The sequence below is a fragment of the Scyliorhinus torazame genome, chromosome 21 (genome assembly GCF_047496885.1).
Source record: "Scyliorhinus torazame isolate Kashiwa2021f chromosome 21, sScyTor2.1, whole genome shotgun sequence".
NCBI lineage: Eukaryota > Metazoa > Chordata > Chondrichthyes > Carcharhiniformes > Scyliorhinidae > Scyliorhinus > Scyliorhinus torazame.
Genome location: NC_092727.1, coordinates 118,951,492 through 118,970,889, shown reverse-complemented (window position 1 = coordinate 118,970,889; position 19,398 = coordinate 118,951,492). Strand labels below are relative to the sequence as shown.

The following is a 19,398-nucleotide window of genomic DNA, read 5'->3' as shown; positions in this document are numbered from 1 at the left end:
ATGTGTTTGTTCTCCCCGGGCTCAATGTGGTGTTTCCTCGAGCGCTGCTCGCAATTTATTTAATATTTCCTAAGTGGAAAGGTACAAAATGTCCTTTTCTTAAGTTCTCTCTTTCCCCATTTACCATAGCTTCGAAGGCCAAATATACGCTTGGGTCATCTGATGAGGATGATGATGATGATGAGAAAATGATGAGTGATGAGGAAAGTAATGCTGAATTTCATATTTCTGACAGTGAAGCTGAGTTCTCGGCTCCAAAGTAAGTGTGAGAATTAGATTTAAGATGCGATGAATTTCTTCCAATTGGAATGAGAAATCTTACATTTCCCTATAATAAATGTAATGTGTTTTTACAGGAAAGCGCAATCAAAACCTTCCCAAAAACCTGTTCCTCCTGAAAGTACAATTCTGCAATCATCACAGACATCTTCCAAAACATGTAAGTGAATCTCCATTTCCAATGATAACGTTAAGGAACTATCATTTTGATAAAGATTTGAAGCACTGCTAATGGTTCAGTCATTTTTTTAAATCACTGAAAATAAATGAACTGTACAAACTAGAGGGTCCCGGGTTTGATCTCTAAACTGCTGTGCATTTCAGCCAGCTGATTGAAGATGGAAAAATACTCTTTCTGCCCTTGGAAACGGTCATCTATTGTTCATTTTAAAGTGCGTACATGAGCTCTGGTGTTTCTTTATGGTAGGTTATTGGGTTAGAGTGGGGTGCGTGGCAGGCTGGACATGGGTAGAGTGCTTATCTTGAAGCGTCTGTGCAGACTTGATTGGCCGAATTGCCTTCTGCACTGTAGGTATTCTATGGGGAGAACAATGCGATACATGACCAAGGCTGATCAAAACTGGTAGAACCAAATCCTAACAAGATAATACTTTCATGAATCAGATGGGATAGAACAAAATGTTGTATCCATAAAGTATATATCAATAAAAGAAAGTTCTAATATTTAAATGTGGTTCTTTTCACAATTGCATTGTGAATGTGGCAGCGGCCACCTATCATAGTATGATTGTGCATTCTTAATGCAATAGTTGATACTATTCCAATGATGACCACATTTTTTTCCTGGACTGGTTATAAATGTTCAGATTTGACCAAATGTGGATATTTGGCCCCAGCATTCCTTGTATGGACAATAATTGGTGAGAAGATGGTGCTAACTGACCAATGTTGCCTGATTTGCTCCTGCATACCACCTCCTGGTTCGTTGTAGAGCAATCGGGTTTTGTTTGCAGGGAGATGAGCAAAAGGATTTTTTAAAGCTGACTTGTAATCAAGTCACATTTTCTGCTTATTGTGGATTGGATTTATGAACGAGGGTCCAAAGTCAAGATGAAAAGCTTTGAGTAAAACTTTTAACCCACAATAATGCTTGAGATTGGGTTGCATTTTGGCATGACATGTCTAAAAAGCTGTACATGTGCCTTGCTAAATATGACTGCCCAGATCAAACCCATTTAATTAGATATTTCAAGAATTCTTTGTATTTTTGTAATTCTGAAAAACAGCACTGAAATTGTTTTGCTGATTGTGCATAGCATATGTTTTTTCAAGGTGATCTTTTTCTACTATTGAGGAAAATATTGCTGCAACCTGTTTAGAAAATGCACTTAATATGCAAATAGTGTTTTTCAGGATTTGGACCTTGCTATTAGATTTTTTTTAAGTAACTGTAAAATCTGTTCTTGTTTATGACAGCCACGGAGGACATTCAAAAGAATATTCCTGAAGTAGCTGATGATTCTTTATCAGCGTCTGATTCAGTTAGCGAACCTGAAGCTTCCTCTACCACTTCTAAACCTACAGCCAAGAAACCAGGAACCAAACCTGCTGGAGAGAAAGCAGCACCAAAAAAACGTGTTCTTGGCAAGAAACAAACATGTGCTTCTAAGAAAGGCAAGTAACTCTGTTCTGATAAAGATCTGGTATGGATTGCAATCTGCACAGTACTCCATTTCTGGTAAGAAATTACTGCTCCAAATTGGGGGATAGGGTATCAGAAATTGTTCCAATTATATTTATTTCTTTGGATTTAAGGTTAATTTAAATTTAGCTGTGGCTAATGCTTTGTAATAATAGTTATCAATGTGTTATAACTTCGAGGCCAATCTACCGTTGCTATTGAAAGCATATAATTGCTGGATGAATTTGATAGTTAGAACTGGGTTTTAAAGATTCATATATTGTCAAACATTGTTAATGCAAAGAGTTACAGCAAAGCTCATTTCTTAATTTACAACAGTGACCACACTTCAAAAGTACTTAGTTTTCTGTAAATAATTTTGAGATGTTTGGTGGTCTTGGAAGGTGTTACTAGGGGAATCCTGAGAAGCTTTCCTTTTGACAAGTCATGAGAACTGTCTACTTGAGAAGCTTTGAGAAAGATCGAGATTTGGTTCTCCCAGTCAGGGAAAAGGGATATTTATTGTACTCATTTGTGTTCTAAGGTGAATTATATCTGCTGCAAAGCTATTGAACAGTTAACAAATAATGGCTTTGAAAAGCTCAATGTTAGGTCTAACCTAAAATATAATTATTTCCAGATGAAAGCCAGCCTTCCATTTTTGAAGTTCTCACCAAACAAAAGCCTGCTCCAAAGTCTTCCAAGACTGCTACGAAAAACAAAACATCTTCTGATGAAGGCAATGTTTCAAAGAAAGCTGCTCCAGCTAAAAAACCTAAAAGGAAAAAGGACAGCGATTCTGATTCGGAATCTGATTTTGGATCAAAGCCTGCAAAAGCAACTGCAAGCAAAGTGAGTGTTTTCTCATTTCAAATTCTGGGTCAGTCTTTCACTTTTCAGAGCCCAAAATTGCCAAACTTATTTCTCTAAAGTTAGTAATAAGACCTTCACAGTCCAACTTCACTTTTTGTAGATTAAGCCAATAGTTATAGCTAGCATGTACTCCCCATAATCTATGAATTTAGTGATTGTGCGAAATCAGCATAAAACAAAATAACCATGTCACGATTGAGAGGGTTGCAGAGAAATATAAAGTGACGACATTGAAATTTCCTTTATTCTTTTTTTTTTTAAATTACTTTTTCTGAGTTACAAAGCCAGGGCTCAGAGTGTGGGTCAGGGGCGAACCCCTAATCCAGCTCCTCGCCTGCTCCAAAAACCAATTCAAATTGAATCCAATTCATGGTCCCCACAAGCGAGACATACCAGGTCTGAGCCAAAAGGCGCTGGTTAAGGAGACACAGCCTGAGTGAGTGAGACACAGACAGAGTGAGAATTTGGTAATTTGGTGCAGTGAGGTAACCAGGAAAGGTAAGTGGTTAATCTAATTGTGCTGTTTTTCAGTTAAAAGTGCAGTGTAGATTAGTGTCTGATTGGCTGAAGCTGCCCCCACCCTAATTGCTGAGAGGCAGTTATCTGGCAGTCACCTGTGGCCTGTTAAGGGGCGCAAAGGTACACATTGTATTCTTCTCTTGGAAGTTTTAGTGTGAGCCATCCTAAAGTCTGTATAAAAGACAGACAGAAAGCGCACTTAGTAAGCATTGCGCTGGTCAAGGAGACACAGCCTGAGTGAGTGAGACACAGACAGAGTGAGAATTTGGTGCAGTGAGGTAATTCGGTGAAGAGTGGGAGAAGGTGCTTTTTCCCGCCTGTTTTGTTCTCTCTCTTTCTTCGGGCCTAATTTTGGGAGCCATTCGGAGGAGGAGGAGCAGTCTCTGAGTATAAAAACCTAACGGTAACTTTTTTTCCCCCAAAAACTGATGTCAAAGGGAAGCTGTGATCTGATTGGTTGATAGCAAATCTGCACCAAATTTTAAAAAAACACAGCTAAACTCGTAAACTTAAATTAAACTAATTAATTAATTAGAGATGGCTGGTCAGGTGATGTGCTTGAGCTGCTTGATGTGGGAGCTGGCAGATCCCATTGCGAGCTGCAGCGACCACATCTGCAGTAAGTGTTGGCTGCTCGAAGAGCTCTGGCTCCGAGTTGATGAGCTGGAGTCTGAGCTTCAAACACTGAGGCACATCCGGGAGGGGGAGACTTATCTGGACACCGTGTTTCAGGAGGCAGTCACACCTGTCAGAGTAAGTAGTTTAAATCCGGCCAGGGACAGCAGGGTGTGACTGCAAGTCAGGCAAGTAAAGGGAACCAGCAGTCAGGAACTCAGGAGCCTCAGCCCTTGACCCTGTCCAACAGGTATGAGGCACTTGCTCCCTGTGTGGATGGCGAACAGGGCTGCAGGAAGGATGAGTCAGCTGACCAAGGCACCGTGATTCAGCAGGCCATTCAAGGGGAGGGAGTAAATAGGCAAGTTGTAGGGGATTCTATTATCAGGGGGATAGATAGTATCCTTTGTGAGCAGGATAAAGAGTCCCGCATAGTATGTTGCCTGCCCGGTGCTAGGGTGCGGGGCATCTCTGACCGGCTTGAAAGGATACTGGAGAGGGAGGGGGAGGATCCAGTTGTTGTGGGCCATCTCTGTACCAACAACATAGGCAAGTCTAGAAAAGAGGACCTGTTTAGAGATTATAAAGAGCTAGGATTCAAATTTTAAAAAACAGGTCCTCAAGGGTCATAATCTCCGGATTACTGCCCGAGCCACATGCAAATTAGCATAGGGAGGCAAGAATAAGGGAAGTTAACACGTGGCTGAAAGAGTGGTGTGGGAAAGAGGGGTTCCTTTTCATGGGACACTGGCATCAGTTTTGGGACAGGGGGGGGACCAATACCGTTGGGATGGTCTCCACCTGAACCGAGCTGGGACCAGTGTTCTGTCGAAAAGAATAAATAGGGTGGTCAATAGGACTTTAAACTAGAGATTGGGGGGGGAAGGGAAAGTCAGGAAACCAAGAGGTGAAGTAATCATAGAACAATACAGCGCAGTACAGGCCCTTCGGCCCACGATGTTGCACCGAAACAAAAGCCATCTAACCTACACTATACCATTATCATCCATATGTTTATTCAATAAACTTTTAAATGCCCTCAATGTTGGCGAGTTCACTACTGTAGCAGGTAGGGCATTCCACGGCCTCACTACTCTTTGCGTAAAGAACCTACCCCTGACCTCTGTCCTATATCTATTACCCCTCAGTTTAAGGCTATGTCCCCTCGTGCTAGCCATTTCCATCCGCGGGAGAAGGCTCTCACTGTCCACCCTATCTATCCCTCTGATCATTTTGTATCCCATAATCAGTGGGAAGCGTAGCTGCTTAGGAATACAAAAAAGCACGAAAAGACAGAACTCAGGAGAGGTTACGATAGTCCCCATCCCACAAAATATGACAGTGTATGGAAAGGCTCAGTAAACCAAGGCCCACCACACTAAGAAAACAAAAAGGGACGGTCAATAGAGAATTAAAGGTGCTATATTTAAATGCGCACAGTGTACGGAACAAGGTAGATGAGCTTGTGGCCCAGATTGTGACTGGCAGGTATGATGTGGTAGGCATCACAGAGACATGGTTGCAGGGGGTTCAGGACTGGCATTTAAACATCCAGGGATTCACAACCTATCGAAAAGACAGAGGTGGGCTGAGGGGGCGGGGTTGCCTTGTTAATTAGGAATGAAATTAAATCAATAGCGCTGAACAACATGCGGTCAGATGATGTGGAGTCTGTGTGGGTAGAGTTGAGGAACCACAAAGGCAAAAAAACCATAATGAGAGTTATGTACAGGCCTCCTAACAGTGGTCAGGACCAGGGGCGCGCAATGCACCACAAAATAGAAAGTGCATGTCAGAAAGGCAAGGTCACAGTGATCATGGGGGACTTCAATATGCAGGTGGACTGGGTAAATAATGCTGCCAGTGGACCCAAGGAAAGGGAATTCATTGAATGTTTACAGGAGGGCTTTTTGGAACAGCTTGTGATGGAGCCCACGAGGGAACAGGCCATTCTGGACTTGGTGTTATGTAATGAGCCAGACTTGATTAAAGATCTTAAAGTAAGGGAACACTTAGGAGGCAATGATCATAATATGGTAGAATTAAATCTCCAATTTGAAAGAAAGAAGGTAGAATCAGATGTAAAGGTGTTACAGTTAAATAAAGGTAACTACAGGGACATGAGGGAGGAACTGACGAAAATCGACTGGGAGCAGAGCCTAGTGGGAAAGACAGTAGAACAGCAATGGCAGGAGTTTCTGGGAGTAATTGAGGACACAGTACAGAGGTTCATCCCAAAGAAAAGAAAGGTTATCAGAGGGGGGACTAGGCAGCCATGGCTGACAAAGGAAGTTAGGGAATGCATCAAAGCAAAAGAGAAAGCCTATAATGTGGCAAAGAGTATTGGGAAGTCAGAAGATTGGGAAGGCTACAAAAACAAACAGAGGATAACAAAGAGAGAAATAAGGAAAGAGAGGATCAATTATGAAGGTAGGCTAGCCAGTAACATTAGGAATGATAGTAAAAGTTTCTTTAAATACATTAAAAACAAACGGGAGGCAAAAGTAGACATTGGGCCGCTCCAAAATGACGCTGGTAATCTAGTGATGGGAGACAAGGAAATAGCTGAGGAACTAAATAAGTACTTTGCATCAGTCTTCACAGTAGAAGACATGAGTAATATCCCAACAATTCAGGAGAGTCAGGGGGCAGAGTTGAATATGGTAGCCATCACAAAGGAGAAAGTGCTAGAGAAAGTAAGAGGTCTAAAAATTGATAAATCTCTGGGCCCAGGTGGGCTACATCCTAGAGTTCTAAAGGAGATAGCTGAAGAAATAGTGGAGGCGTTAGTTATGATCTTTCAAAAGTCACTGGAGTCAGGGAAAGTGCCAGAGGATTGGAAAATCGCTGTTCCCCCCCCTGTTCAAGAAGGGAACAAGGAAAAAGATGGAAAATTATAGGCCAATTAGCCTAACCTCGGTTGTTGGCAAGATTCTAGAATCCATTGTTAAGGATGAGATTTCTAAATTCTTGGAAGTGCAGGGTCGGATTAGGACAAGTCCGCATGGATTTAGTAAGGGGAGGTCGTGCCTGACAAACCTGTTCGAGTTCTTTGAAGAGATAACAAATAGGTTAGACCAAGGAGAGCCAATGGATGTTATCTATCTTGACTTCCAAAAGGCCTTTGATAAGGTGCCTCACGGGAGACTGCTGAGCAAAATAAGGGCCCATGGTATTCGAGGCAAGGTACTAACATGGATTGGCGATTGGCTGTCAGGCAGAAGGCAGAGAGTTGGGATAAAAGGTTCTTTTTCGGAATGGCAACCGGTGACGAGTGGTGTCCCGCAGGGTTCAGTGTTGGGGCCACAGCTGTTCTCTTTATATATTAACAATCTAGATGACGGGACTGGGGGCATTCTGGCTAAGTTTGCCGATGATGCAAAGATAGGTGGAGGGGCAGGCAGAAAGATTTAGACAGTTTAGGAGAGTGGTCCAAGAAATGGCTGATGAAATTCAACGTGGGCAAGTGCGAGGTCTTGGACTTTGGAAAAAATAATAGAGGCATGGACTATTTTCTAAACGGTGACAAAATTCATAATGCTGAAGTACAAAGGGACTTGGGAGCCCTAGTCCAGGATTCTCTAAAGATAAACATGCAGGTTGAGTCCGTAATTAAGAAAGCAAATGCAATGTTGTCATTTATCTCAAGATGCTTGGAATATAAAAGCAGGGATGTACTTCTGAAGCTTTATAAAGCATTAGTTAGGCCCCATTTAGAATACTGTGAGCAATTTTGGGCCCCACACCTCAGGAAGGACATACTGGCACTGGAGCGGGTCCAGTGGAGATTCACACGGATGATCCCAGGAATGGTAGGCCTAACATACGATGAACGTCTGAGGATCCTGGGATTATATTCATTGGAGTTTAGGAGGTTGAGGGGAGATCTAATAGAAACTTACAAGATAATGAATGGCTTAGATAGGGTGGACGTAGGGAAGTTGTTTCCATTAGCAGGGGAGACTAGGACCCGGGGGCACAGCCATAGAATAAAAGGGAGTCACTTTAGAACAGAGATGAGGAGAAATTTCTTCAGCCAGAGAGTGGTGGGTCTGTGGAATTCATTGCCACAGAGGGCGATGGAGGCCGGGACGTTGAGTCTCTTTAAGACAGAAGTTGATAAATTCTTGATTTCTCAAGGAATCAAGGGCTATGGAGAGAGCGGGTAAATGGAGTTGAAATCAGTGGTGGAGTGGACTCGATGGGCCTAATGGCCTTACTTCCGCTCCTATGTCTTATGGCTCAATCTACACTACACTTGATCTTAGCCAAAAGGCCAAGGAGTGATGAAATTTCCTTTATTCAAACAGCATAAATAGGAGCAATGGTGGCTATATGACCCCTGCTCTCTCTCATTCATTGTGATCAAGACTGATCTTACATTTGGACAAGGGGCCAGGAGTAGGCAACTCTTCACCTCAAACACTCCACTATTCAATAAAATCAAGCTGATGCAATAGTAACCTCAAATCTGCAGACGGTCTACGCCTGATAACCTATCACCTTGCTTACCAATAATCTATCTATCTCTGCCTTAAAAATATTAAGATCCTGCTTTTTCAGGAGTTCCTAAGACTCATCTCTGTTTTAAGTGGGAAACCTCTTATTTTTAAAGTGACCCCTAGTTCTAGATTCTTTGACAAAAGGAAACATCCCCTCCACATCCACCCTGTCAAGACCCCTCAGTGTCTTATATGTTTCAATTGAGTCGCCTGTTGCTCTTCTAAACTTCAGTGAAAAAAAAGCCTAACCTGTTCAACTTTTATTTATGAGATGACCCCTCATTCCAGGTATCAGTCTGGTAAATCTCTGAACTGATTCCAACGCATTTACATTCTTCCATAAATAAGGTGACCAATATTTACACAATACTCCATAATAATCTTTATTGTCACAAGTAGGCTTACTGCAGTGATGTTACTGTCAAAAGCTCCTAGTTGCCACATTCCGGCGCTGTTCGGGTACACAGAGGGAGAATTCAGAATGTCCAGATTACCTAACAGCCCGTCTTTCGTGACATGTGGGAGGAAACCTGAGCACCCGGAGGAAACCCACGCAGACACCGGGAGAAGGTGCAGACTTCACACTGATATTGAACCTGGGACCCTGGAGTATCCAGATCCCTCTGCACCTCCAAGCTCTGCAAACTCTCACCATTTAGATAAAAATGCCTTTCTCTTATTCCTGCCAAAATAAACAATTTCACATTTTCCTATATTCTACTCCATTTGCAAGCTCTTTGCCCACTCACTTAACCTATAACCTACCTATATCTTTTTGTAGCCTTCTTATGTTCTCTTCACAACTTACTTGCCTACATATATTTGTTAAATCAGCAGATTTGGCAACCATACCTTCAGTCCCTTCTTCCAAATCATTTGTATGAGTTCCAGCACTGATCCCTGTGGTACACCATTTGTTAATTGTGCCAACCTGAGAAGGACCCCATTGATGTCTACTCTCTGCTCCCTTTTAGTCAGCCAATCTTCAATCCAGGGAGCGTGATCTTCCGGCCATGTAGCGCCAAAAAAGCAGCAGGCCGTGGCTCAACGTGGTCGGTAACTACCGAGAAACCCCACTCCTGGGATCTTCCCATGCTCGCCACGCCTCTGATCTCACGATATGAAGCGCATCCATTGTGGGCGGGATCACTTTTGACATCTGCATATTGGAGCACTAAATTCTATGATTAAAGAGCGAGGCAGCAAATCTCACACTAATGTGCAGTTCCCTGAGGCTGCAAGCGCCAGGAGAAATGCGGTTAAACCTGCTCACTATGGTCCATAGTTTCCATTTTGTTTGATTGCGCCCATGACATTTTGGATCTTGCCTTGATTTACCTGCCTACTCACCATATCCGTGATTTCCTTAAGAGTCAAAAAAAATGTCCTCAATGTTAGGGCAGAGTGGCAGTGTCGGTCAGGGCCTGAGGGGAGCCATGCCCATGAAAGGCGGGATTGGAGGGTGGGGGTGAAGGGGGCTGGCTGAAAGAAGGCATGGGGAGGCCTGAAAGGGGGGGGGGCTCATAGCAGGGTGCACCCACTTGGTTGGGGGGGGGGGGGGGGTGAGGAGGTGACATTGCCTGTTGGGTGTGGGGGCCTTCGAGCTCACTTAGAGATCGAGCCATCCTTTCAAAATGATGGCCCAGCCTCTGAGTAACTGGTCTGGCCAGCGAATTCGCCTCCCAGTAACGTGTGGGCTAGCCCGGAGGGAATCTCCCCAGGGCCCAAAAAAGTAGTTGTGTGTGGTTAGATAGTGGTGGGGACAGAGCTGGGGAGAAACTCCCAGCCAAATCCACCTGATATGACGATGAGAAACATTTCTGTTAGTTCGCCCCCTGGTTCTAGATTGCCAACCAGTGAAAACATCCACCCTGCACCTAGTGTGTTCAGCCCTGTTAGAATTTTATACACTTAAATCAGATTTCCTGTCATCACTCTAAACTCCAGTGTATACAGGCCCAGTCAAACTAATCACCCTCATAGGACAGTACCACTAACCCCAGTTAACTTTTAATAGATTTTGGTTATGAGGAACACAAGGGCCCACTTTCCAGGTGTTATGCAACAGAGATCTTAAGTATTTTTAAACAAAACAATATTTATTCTATGAATCCAGTTTACATTTTCTAAACACACAGTAAACATCTTATCAACTACCAACACAAATACCCACCAAAGATACAGTACTCTATAGACAACCCTTAATAACTTTCCTAACAACATCCATTAGCCAAACACCCTTTTTCTACAAAACAGTATGTTTCAATTCCTCACAGACAACAGGTATTACTTTGAAGTTATCAAGTGGTCTGGAGACATTCTTTAGAATGCTGAGAGAGAGACAAAAAATACACCTTTCTTTGATTGCAGCTCCCTTTTGAAAACGAAACCAAAAACCTCAGGGCCACAAAGCAGCTTCCTGCTCAAAATGAAAGTAAAAGACAGAATCACAGCCCAGCTCCACCTACACAGTGACATTACTGCAGCCATTTGATAAAACACTTTTAAAAATCGTAAACCAATGTCATGGCTGCTGAGGGAGAGATGGGGGGTACAGAGAGTGTGCAACATTGCCATAGTTTTCTGACAGTTGAGCCGCATGCTTGTGGGGGGGGGGGCATTCTGCCAGGAGGTGGGCTGTGGGGTTGGGGTGGATGGGCGCGAACACCATTGCCGCAGCCAGCAAAGCAGCTGCACACGCCGCTGATTGCCCACTGTGAACTTGGGGCCAAGCGTCGTATAGATATCACCCCAGGCCAATCCCCTAAGTGCCCTCTGTCCCCAGCTGACCCATAAGCGGGATGGGCACGCTCCAGCACAACCAGTGCCATCTTGTGGCTGGGATGTGTGTATATTTGGCAGCAGCTCAGAGTGTCAATCACAGACCCGGTGAATCATGCACCATTTTTCATTGAAATTGATTGTGTTCCACGTGGCGCCTGTTCTAGCCCCTCCCCAGTTGCTGAATCAAATCTGGTTCGGCGCCAGTTTTGCTGTCGTGAAAGTCCACAAATTCTGTGACGGCGTCACCACTTACATCTCTGAACAGGAGAATCCTGCTCCCTATTTCTGAACTAAAATTCTCTTGCAATGAAGGCCAATCTACCATTTGCCTTCCTTGCTTGCTGCACCTGCCTCTCCACTTTCATTGACTGGTGTACAAGTACATCCAGATTCCTTTGTCGACCCACATTCCTCAATAAATCACCATTTATATAATACTCGTCCTATCTGTTTTTCATACCAAAGTGTAAAACTTCACATTTAGCCACAGTACTGCATCTGCCACGTGTTTGCCCATTCACTCAACTTGTCTAAATTACCATGAAATCTCCTTGCATCCTCTTTCCGCCCAGTTTTGTGTCTTCAGCAAAATTAGAAATATTACATTTGGTTCCCTCTTCCAAGTCATTTATATAGATTGTGAATAGCTGGGGCCCAAACACTGAGCCCTGCAGTACCCCACTAGTTATTGGCTGCCACTCGGGATGGGGGGGGGTGGACATTTGTTCTCACTCTGTTTCCTGTCTGTCAACCAATTGTCGATCCATACGAAAACATTACCCCTACCCCTCTTGTGAGGGACCTTGTCAAAAGCCTCAAAGTCCAAATACACCATATCCATTGGTTCTCTCATATCTATTTTAGTTACATACTCAAAAGTCTCCAGTAGATTTGTTAAGCATGATTTAGCTTTCATAATCCATGTTGGCTTTGTCCAATTCCATTAATGCTTTCCAAATGTTCTATTGTTACATCTTTTATAATAAACTCAAACTTCTTCCCTCCCCACTACTAATGTCAGGCTAACTGGCCTGTAATTCTTCTGCTTTTTTCCTCTAAGTTTTCTTTCTTCTACTCTGATATTTCGATTGACCAAGCTGACAGTAATATTTTCCTCCATACAAGGCTGTTGTTTTTTCTGAGACAATTAAGCAGATAGCCAAAGAGCACATTGATCAAAAACTGTCACAACTACTGCTTTTTATCATAACATTTTGCTAACAAACTGTTAAAAGGGTTGAAGTTCACTTGCATGTGCTGTGTGAATACAAGTATTGCCATCATAAACCCAACAGCGAATGTCTGGTGCTTATATTTACTTATAAGTAAAATTGTTCTACAAGACATCCAACTCATCCAGTTGGATGTCTTGTACCAACTTTACCAGGATGTTGCCTGGAATGGAGAGTAGGTCTTACGAGGAAAGGTTGAGGGTGCTAGGCCTTTTCTCAATAGAACGGAGAAGGATGAGGGGCGACTTGATAGAGGTTTATAAGATGATATGGGGAATAGATAGAGTAGACAGTCAGAGACTTTTTCCCCGGGTGGAACAAACCATTACAAGGGGACATAAATTTAAGGTGAAAGGTGGAAGATATAGGAGGGATATCAGAGGTAGGTTCTTTACCCAGAGAGTAGTGGGGGCATGGAATGCACTGCCTGTGGAAGTAGTTGAGTCGGAAACATTAGGGACCTTTAAGGAGCTATTGGATAGGTGCATGGATTACGGTAAAATGATATAGTGTAGATTTTTTTGTTCTTAAGGGCAGCACGGTAGCATTGTGGATAGCACAATTGCTTCACAGCTCCAGGGTCCCAGGTTCGATTCCGGCTTGGGTCACTGTCTGTGCGGAGTCTGCATATCCTCCCCGTGTCTGAGTGGGTTTCCTCCGGGTGCTCTGGTTTCCTCCCACAGTCCAAAGATGTGCAGGTTAGGTGGATTGGCCATGATAAATTGCCCTTGGTGTCCAAAATTGCCCTTGGTGTTGGGTGGAGGTGTTGACTTTGGGTAGGGTGCTCTTTCCAAGAGCCGGTGCAGACTCAATGGGCCGAGTGGCCTCCTTCTGCACTGTAAATTCTATGATTAATCTAGGACAAAGGTTCGGCACAACATCGTGGGCCGAAGGGCCTGTTCTGTATTTTTCTATGTTCTTCCGTGTGAGGATTGTTTGCACTGCTCTCAGCTGATTTAGCTCCTCTTAGGTGGAGCATCTGGAGGGTGCTAGTATTCCTGAATTAAGGAGTAAGTTCTCACTCGTAATTGCAATTCGGCCAATGTTTGCTGAAAATGTGTGAACATGAACATTGGCAAGGACCCAAAGAACAGTGATGACCCCGCCTCCTTCTACATCAACGTGATGATACATTACTGATGACCGTTTGTAGATATACATATACCACCACTTAGTTAATTTACTGTTGACTTTGGAAAGCCACGTTGGCCACTACATTTATTTTCCATTTTGCTTGTGAATTTGAACTTTAGTTCTGGCTTCCCTCATCATTTAATAAAACACAGCCAGAGTCCTCAAATAGTTATATTGTTTTTTCTTTACCATGATTATCCTTCAGAAAAGCAAGATGGTGGATGATGAGAGTTTCCACATCGATGTCGATGAAGACTCCAAATCAAGTATTGATCTAGAGCGAGCACCTAGAATGGCCAGCCGTACAAAAAAGCCTGTTCGGTATTTGGAGGATTCTGATGAAGATTTGTTTTAAATTTTTTGATATTGACCCAGTTAATATGTGCATTGCCTGTTATACTCGGTGTTACTGGAGACTTCCTGGGGGGTAGTGGGTGAACATCCATCCAGATTCCTGCTCTTAACCTGTGGGGGGGAAAGTGCAGGTTTTATAGACTGGGTTATAGACACAATTGAATAGCCTTTTGAGTGCCAATTTTCTGACCTGTATGAAGAATTGTCTCATAGGCTGCAAATGTATTAATTTGGAAAGATGTTGCTAATTTTAAGCTCAATTTTTGTCTGTCTGTTGTAAATATTTGCTGGCAACATAATCTTATACTCTTAACTGAATCTTATACTCTCACTTACCTGTTCACTTGCACTTCACATTTTTTAACTTTTTCAAATTTCTGAAATAAAACTTTTGTAAAAGGTCCGTATTGTGAGCATTCTTTCAGTCAAATGTGTGCTTTTGGGTAAAACATAATAGTCTCCTCGTTCATAGTTGCTTAATTTAACTTAATATAATTGCACAAAAATGACTCCTTTGAAAAATACTCAAGTTTATTTATTAATTTTCACATTAGTTCAATACCCACAAATAAGTATGATCAATGCATAACTCTTAATTCGACACTACGATCAGCATCAAGTACCATGGTCTGGTACTCATTCCCTCACGCATGAAAGATTAACGGGTGGTCTGATTGAGGTGTTTATTTTTTTAAAAATATATTTTATTCAACATTTTTGGCCAACCATAACAGTACATTGTGTATATTTCACACAGTAATATAACAATATAAATAACAATGGCCAGTTTTTTAAACAAGAAATAAATAATATATAAACAACATCAAAAAAATTTTTTTTTAAAAACTAAATGGCAACTGCCTTGTCCCAAATAAATACCCTCCAAAAAATACAATTCAGCCGTCCAGTATACAATTACCTATAACAACAACCTATACATATTATACTTATACACTAACATCCCTGAGAGTCCTTCTGGTTCCTCCCCCCCCCCCCCCGGGTTGCTGCTGCTGTCTTCTTCTTTTCCATTCCCTCTATCTTTCTGAGGGGTATTCGACGAACGGTTGCCACCGCCTGGTGAACCCTTGAGCCGATCCCCTGAGGACGAACTTAATGCGTTCCAGCTTTATAAACCCTGCCATGTCATTTATCCAGGTCTCCACACCCGGAGGTTTGGCTTCCTTCCACATCAACAGTATCCTGCGCCGGGCTACTAGGGACGCAAAGGCCAAAACATCAGCCTCTTTCGCCTCCTGCACTCCCGGCTCTTCTGCAACCCCGAATATAGCCAACCCCCAGCTTGGTTCGACCTGGACCCCCACCACCTTCGAAAGCACCTTTGTCACCCCCACCCAAAACCCCTGTAGTGCCGGACATGACCAGAACATGTGGGTGTGATTCGCTGGGCTTCTCGAGCATCTCGAACACCTATCCTCTACTCCAAAAAATTTACTGAGCCGTGCTCCAGTCATATGCGCCCTGTGTAACACCTTAAATTGTATCAGGCTTAGCCTAGCACACGAGGACGATGAGTTTACCCTACTTAGGGCATCAGCCCACAGCCCCTCCTCAATCTCCTCCCCCAGCTCTTCTTCCCATTTCCCTTTCAGCTCATCTACCATAATCTCCCCCTCGTCCCTCATTTCCCTATAAATATCTGATACCTTACCGTCCCCCACCCATGTCTTTGAGATCACTCTGTCCTGCACCTCCTGCGTCGGGAGGTGCGGGAATTCCCTCACCTGTTGCCTCGCAAAAGCCCTCAGTTGCATATACCGGAATGCATTCCCCTGGGGCAACCCATATTTTTCGGTCAGCGCTCCCAGACTTGCAAACGTCCCATCTACAAACCGATCTCTCAATTGTATTACTCCTGCTCTTTGCCATGTTCCAAATCCCCCATCCATTCTCCCCGGAGCAAACCTATGGTTATTTCTTATCGGGGACCACACCGAGGCTCCCGTCTTTCCCCTATGCCGTCTCCACTGCCCCCAAATTTTCAGAGTAGCCACCACCACCGGGCTTGTGATGTATTTCTTTGGTGAGAACGGCAACGGCGCCGTCACCATAGCTTGTAGGCTAGTCCCCCTGCAGGACGCCCTCTCCAATCTCTTCCACGCCGCTCCCTCCTCTTCTCCCATCCACTTACATACCATTGAGATATTGGCGGCCCAGTAGTACTAACTTAGGCTCGGTAGTGCCAACCCTCCCCTATCCCTACTACGCTGCAAAAATCCCTTCCTCACTCTCGGGGTCTTCCCGGCCCACATAAAACTCATGATACTCTTCTCAATCCTTTCGAAAAAAGCCTTCGTGATCACCACCGGGAGGCACTGAAACACAAAGCGGAATCTCGGGAGGACCACCATTTTAACCGCCTGCACCCTCCCTGCCAGTGACAGGGATACCATGTCCCATCTCTTGAAGTCCTCCATCTGTTCCACCAACCGCGTTAAATTTAACCTATGCAATGTACCCCAATTCTTGGCTATCTGGATCCCCAAGTAACGAAAGTCCCTTGTTACCTTCCTCAGCGGTAAGTCCTCTATTTCTCTGCTCTGCTCCCCTGGATGCACCACAAACAACTCACTTTTCCCCATGTTCAGTTTATATCCTGAAAATTCTCCAAACTCCCCAAGTATCCGCATTATCTCTGGCATCCCCTCCGCCGGGTCCGCCACATACAACAACAAATCGTCCGCATACAGAGATACCCGGTGTTCTTCTCCCCTGAGTACTCCACTCCACTTCCTGGAACCCCTCAATGCTATTGCCAGAGGCTCTATCGCCAGTGCAAACAATAATGGGGACAGAGGACATCCCTGCCTCGTCCCTCCATGGAGCCGAAAATACGCAGACCCCCGTCCATTCGTGACCACGCTTGCCATCGGGGCCCTATACAGCAGCTGTATCCATCTAATAGACTCATCTCCAAAGCCAAATCTCCTCAACACCTCCCACAAATAATCCCACTCCACTCTATCAAATGCTTTCTCGGCATCCATCACCACCACTATCTCCGCTTCCCCCTCTGGTGGGGGCATCATCATTACCCCTAGCAGCCTCCGTATATTCGTATTCAGCTGTCTCCCCTTCACAAACCCAGTTTGGTCCTCATGGACCACCCCCGGGACACAATCCTCTATCCTCATTACCTTGGCCAGAATCTTAGCGTCTACGTTCAGGAGGGAAATAGGCCTATAGGACCCGCATTGCAGCGGGTCTTTTTCCTTCTTTAGGAGAAGCGATATCCTTGCCTCTGACAGTCGGGGGCAGCTGTCCCCTTTCCCTCGCCTCATTAAAAGTTCTCATCAATAGCGGGGCGAGCAAGTCCACATATTTCCTGTAAAATTCAACGGAATCCATCCGGTCCCGGGGCCTTCCCCGCCTGCATGCTCCTAATTCCTTTCACTACTTCCTCCATTTCGATCTGTGCTCCCAGTCCCACCCTCCTGCTCCACCTTAGGAAATTCCAGCTGGTCCAGAAAACACATCATTCTCTCCTTCCCATCCGGGGGCTGAGCTTCATATAATCTTTCATAGAATGCCTTGAACACTCCATTCACTCTCTCCGCTCCCCGCTCCATCTCTCCCTCCTCATCCCTCACTCCCCCTATTTCCCTCGCTGCTCCCCTTTTCCTCAATTGGTGGGCCAGCAACCTGCTCACCTTCTCCCCATATTCGTACTGTACACCCTGTGCCTTCCTCCACTGTGCCTCTGCAGTACCCGTTGTCAGCAAATCAAATTCTACGTGTAGCCTTTGCCTTTCCCTGTACAGTCCCTCCTCCGGTGCCTCCGCATATTGCCTGTCCACCCTCAGAAGTTCTTGCATGCAACCGCTCCCGTTCCCTACTCTCCTGCTTTCCTTTATGTGCCCTGATTGATATCAGCTCCCCTCTAACCACTGCCTTCAGTGCCTCACAGACCACTCCCACCTGGACCTCCCCATTATCATTGAGTTCCAAGTACTTTTCAATACACCCCCTCATCCGCCATTAGTCCCATGTCCATTCTCCAGGGTGGACGCCGTTCTTTTTCCTCCCCTATCTCCAAGTCCACCCACTGTGGAGCGTGATCCGAAATAGCTATCGCCGTATACCCCGTCCCCCTCACCTTCGGGATCAACGCCCTTCCCAAAACAAAAAAGTCTATTCGCGAATAAACTTTGTGGACATAGGAGAAAAACGAAAACTCCTTGCTCCTAGGTCTGCTAAATCTCCATGGGTCTACTCCTCCCATCTGCTCCATAAAGTCTTTAAGCACCTTGGCTGCTGCCGGCCTCCTTCCAGTCCTGGACCTCGATCTGTCCAGCCCTGGGTCCAGCACCGTGTTAGAATCTCCACCCATTACCAACTTCCCCACCTCTAGGTCCGGGATACGTCCTAACATGCGCCTCATAAAGTTGGCATCATCCCAGTTCGGGGCATATACGTTCACCAAGACCACCGCCTCCCCCTGTAATTTGCCACTCACCATCACGTATCTGCCCCCACTATCCGCCACTATGGTCTTTGCCTCAAACATTACCCGCTTCCCCACTAGTATAGCCACCCCCCTGTTTTTCGCATCTAGCCCCGAATGAAACACCTGCCCCACCCATCCTTTGCGTAGTCTAACCTGGCCTATCAGTTTCAAATGCGTCTCCTGTAACATAACCACATCTGCCTTAAGTTTCTTAAGGTGTGCGAGTACCAGTGCCCTCTTTATCGGCCCGTTCAGCCCTCTCACATTCCACGTGATCAGCCGGGTTGGGGGGCTCTTTACCCCCCCCTTGATTAGCCATCCCCTTTTATCCAGCTCCTCACCCGGTTCCCACGCAGCTGTGTCCCCCCCCAGGCGGTGCCCTCCCGCCCCGCCCACCCCACCCCATACCAGCTCCCCCTTCTCCCCAGCAGCAGCAATCCAGTAAATCCCCCCTCCCACCCCCCCCGCTAGATCCCCCACTAGTGTAGTTACACCCCCCATGTTGCTCCCAGAAGTCAGCAAACTCTGGCCGACCTCGGCTTCCCCCCATGACCTCGGCTCGCACCGTGCGACGCCCCCTCCTTCCTGCTTCCCTATTCCTGCCATAATTATCATAGCGCGGGAACAAAGCCCGCGCTTTCCTTTTGGCCCCGCCCCCAATGGCCTACGCCCCCAGCTCCTCCACCTCCCTTCCTCCCTCCCCCACAACCTGTGGAAGAGAGAAAAGTTACCGGGTCGCAGGATTAACAACATAAAAATCATCTCTTTTTTCCCCCCTATTCGCCCCACCACTTTGTCTCAAACGTTCTTTTTTAATAACCCGCTTATTCCAATTTCTCTTCAACAATAAATGTCCACGCCTCATCCACCGTTTCAAAGTAGTGGTGCTTCCCTTGATATGTGACCCACAGTCTTGCCGGCTGCAGTATTCCAAATTTAATCATTTTTTTATGAAGCACCGCCTTGGCCCGATTAAAGCTCGCCCTCCTCGCCACCTCC

The 19,398-nt window shown here is 45.1% G+C and overlaps 1 protein-coding gene across 1 annotated transcript in view; it reads left to right on the top strand.

The window, feature by feature from the left end:
* top2a (DNA topoisomerase II alpha) overlaps positions 1–14,337 on the top strand; it is a 79,406-nt gene extending 65,069 nt beyond the window's left edge. Inside the window, exons 31-35 of the mRNA XM_072487392.1 lie at positions 130–259; positions 357–439; positions 1,717–1,914; positions 2,562–2,773; positions 13,786–14,337. Of these exons, the coding sequence (XP_072343493.1) occupies positions 130–259; positions 357–439; positions 1,717–1,914; positions 2,562–2,773; positions 13,786–13,935 (773 nt within the window). The 3' untranslated portion in view covers positions 13,936–14,337. The remainder of the gene's footprint in view (positions 1–129; positions 260–356; positions 440–1,716; positions 1,915–2,561; positions 2,774–13,785) is intronic.
* Positions 14,338–19,398: the final 5,061 nt, after the last annotated feature.